Source organism: Apaloderma vittatum, unplaced genomic scaffold (genome assembly GCF_000703405.1).
Source record: "Apaloderma vittatum isolate BGI_N311 unplaced genomic scaffold, ASM70340v1 scaffold40065, whole genome shotgun sequence".
In the NCBI taxonomy this organism is placed as follows: Eukaryota; Metazoa; Chordata; class Aves; order Trogoniformes; family Trogonidae; genus Apaloderma; species Apaloderma vittatum.
The window spans coordinates 326-2361 of NW_009717228.1; the positions used below are offsets into that span (position 1 = coordinate 326).

The 2036-nt window shown below is 60.1% G+C and overlaps 1 protein-coding gene across 1 annotated transcript; it reads right to left on the reverse strand.

Moving 5' to 3' along the window:
• Positions 1–256: 256 nt before the first annotated feature.
• On the reverse strand, positions 257–1951 carry LOC104274243 (neurofilament heavy polypeptide-like; the record flags this gene model as incomplete). Its single annotated transcript, XM_009869812.1, has 2 exons — positions 257–573; positions 699–1951. Coding segments are annotated over 2 exons (1570 nt in total), but the record flags the coding sequence as incomplete, so codon positions are not given.
• Positions 1952–2036: the final 85 nt, after the last annotated feature.

Consider the following 2036-nt stretch of genomic DNA (forward strand, 5'->3'; position numbering starts at 1 on the left):
GGGGCAGGCGGCCCGCAGTGGCCGTCACTCCCCGGGCTCCTCTTCCTCCTGAGCAGCCCCAGGGCTGGTGCCAGGCTGGAGGGGATGCGACACATTTAATCCTGTTTATGGTGAAACAGGAGCTCAGAGGCCACCGGGCAAGGGATGAGCCAAGAGTGTGAGCTGGTGGCACAGGAGGACAGGGTGGGGACTCCTGGTTCTTGCCCTGCAGAGAGTCACAGAGGACAAGGACAAGGCAGGTGCTTCACAGTCTTACCCAGTATCTCAAAAGGGTCTTCCTTCCCAAAATCGGGGGTGAGGTAGGGGCTAGGAGGTGGCCCTGCCTCCATCGAGGAGGGTTGCCCCTCGGGGCCAGGCTGCTCTGTGGCCCCGGTGGGATCCGGGGGCTGCCCCACGGCACAGGGCAATGTCCTCTCCTGTGGGGATCCAGGGCTCCCTGCGGGGGGCTCTGGGGGCTGCAGGTCCCCCAGGGCTGGTGGGACAGGGACGGGCTCTGCCGGACCCTCTCTCGGCTCCACAACTGTGGTCTCCTCCGGGATCATCTCCATCACATCCACCCAGGGCTGCTCCTCCCTGGAAGCAGGAGCAGGAGTTGAGCAGAACCCAGCCAGCAGCTCCCTGAGCCCAGCGCCCACCTCTGCCCGCAGGGACCCCGAGATCTGAGGGGAGGAGACCCCAGCCCGGGAGGGTGCGGGTACCTTTGGCAGGCAGCTGGGCAGCTCAGGCTCTGCAGCAGAGCCGGGCGTGGGGGCTCGGGGTCCCTCGGCTGCTGCTGGTCCGTCTCCTCCACCTCTGCTGCTTTCTCCCCTTCACCTGGAGCCTTCACAGCAGCCGTGGCTGACACCTTTGTGGGCTCTTTGCCTCCATCCCCGGACTCCACTGTCACAGTTTTCTTCTCTCCGTCCTGAGCCTTTACAGCAGCTGCTGGGACCTTCTCCTTTGCTGGCGCTTCTTTGCCTCCATCCCCAGCCTTTGTGGCAATGGTGTTTTTCTCCGCCTTTGCAGCTTTCTGCCCTCCATCCTGCACCTTTGCAGCAGCCAGGGCTTTCTCCTTTGCAGGATCTTTTTTGCTTCCATCCTGAGGTTTCTTTGCAGTTGGGGTTTTCTCTGCCTTTGCTGCTGCCTCCTCTCCACCCTGAGCCTTTGCAGCAGCTGGAGCCTTCTCCTTCACAGGAGCTGCGTTTTTTGCCTTTGCAGGCTCCTCTTTGCCTCCATCTGGAGTGTTTTTTGCAGCTGGGGTTTTCTCTGCCTTCGCTGCTGCCTTCTCTCCATCCTGAGCCTTGGCAGCTCCTGGAGCCTTCTCCTTTGCAGGCTCCTCTTTGCCTCCATCTTGAGCCTTTTTTGCAGGTTGAGATTCTTCTGCCTTTACCACTTTATTCTCTCCATCCTGAGCTTTTACAGTACCTGGAGCCTTCTCCTTGACAATTTTTTTATCAGCTAGGGTTTTCTCTGCATTTACAGCTTTTTTTCCTCCGTCCTGAGGCTTTCTGGCAGCTGGGACCTTCTCCTGTGCAGCAGCCGTGGTTTTCTCCTTTGCAGGCTCTTTGCCTCCATCTTGAGCCTGTGCTGCAGCCAAGACTATCTCCTCTGTGGGGTTTGCCTTCCCTCCTTCAGCCTCTGTTGCAGCTGGACCTTTCTCCTCCACAGGCTCTGCTCTCCCACCACCCTCAGCCTCTAACCCACCGGGAGATTTCTCTTCCATGGGCAATTCTTTCCCCCTATCTTGAGCCTCCGCTGCAGCCAAATCCTTCCCCTCCACAGGCACTGCCTGCTCTCCTTTGGGCTCTCCCACGGCTGGAGTCTTCTCCTCCCTGGGCTCATCCTTTCCTCCACCCTGAACCTCGGCAGCAGCTGAATCTTTCTCCTCTGCGGGTGCTGCCTCCCCTCTCTCAGGCTCTCCCGCAGCCAGAGCTTTCTCCTTCCCAGGTTCATCCTTCCCTCCATCCTGGGCCTTGGCAGCAGGCGGCACCTTCTCCCCCGCAGATGCTGCCTGCCCTCTGTCCTGCTGTGTGGCTGAAGTCACCTCCTTTCCCGGC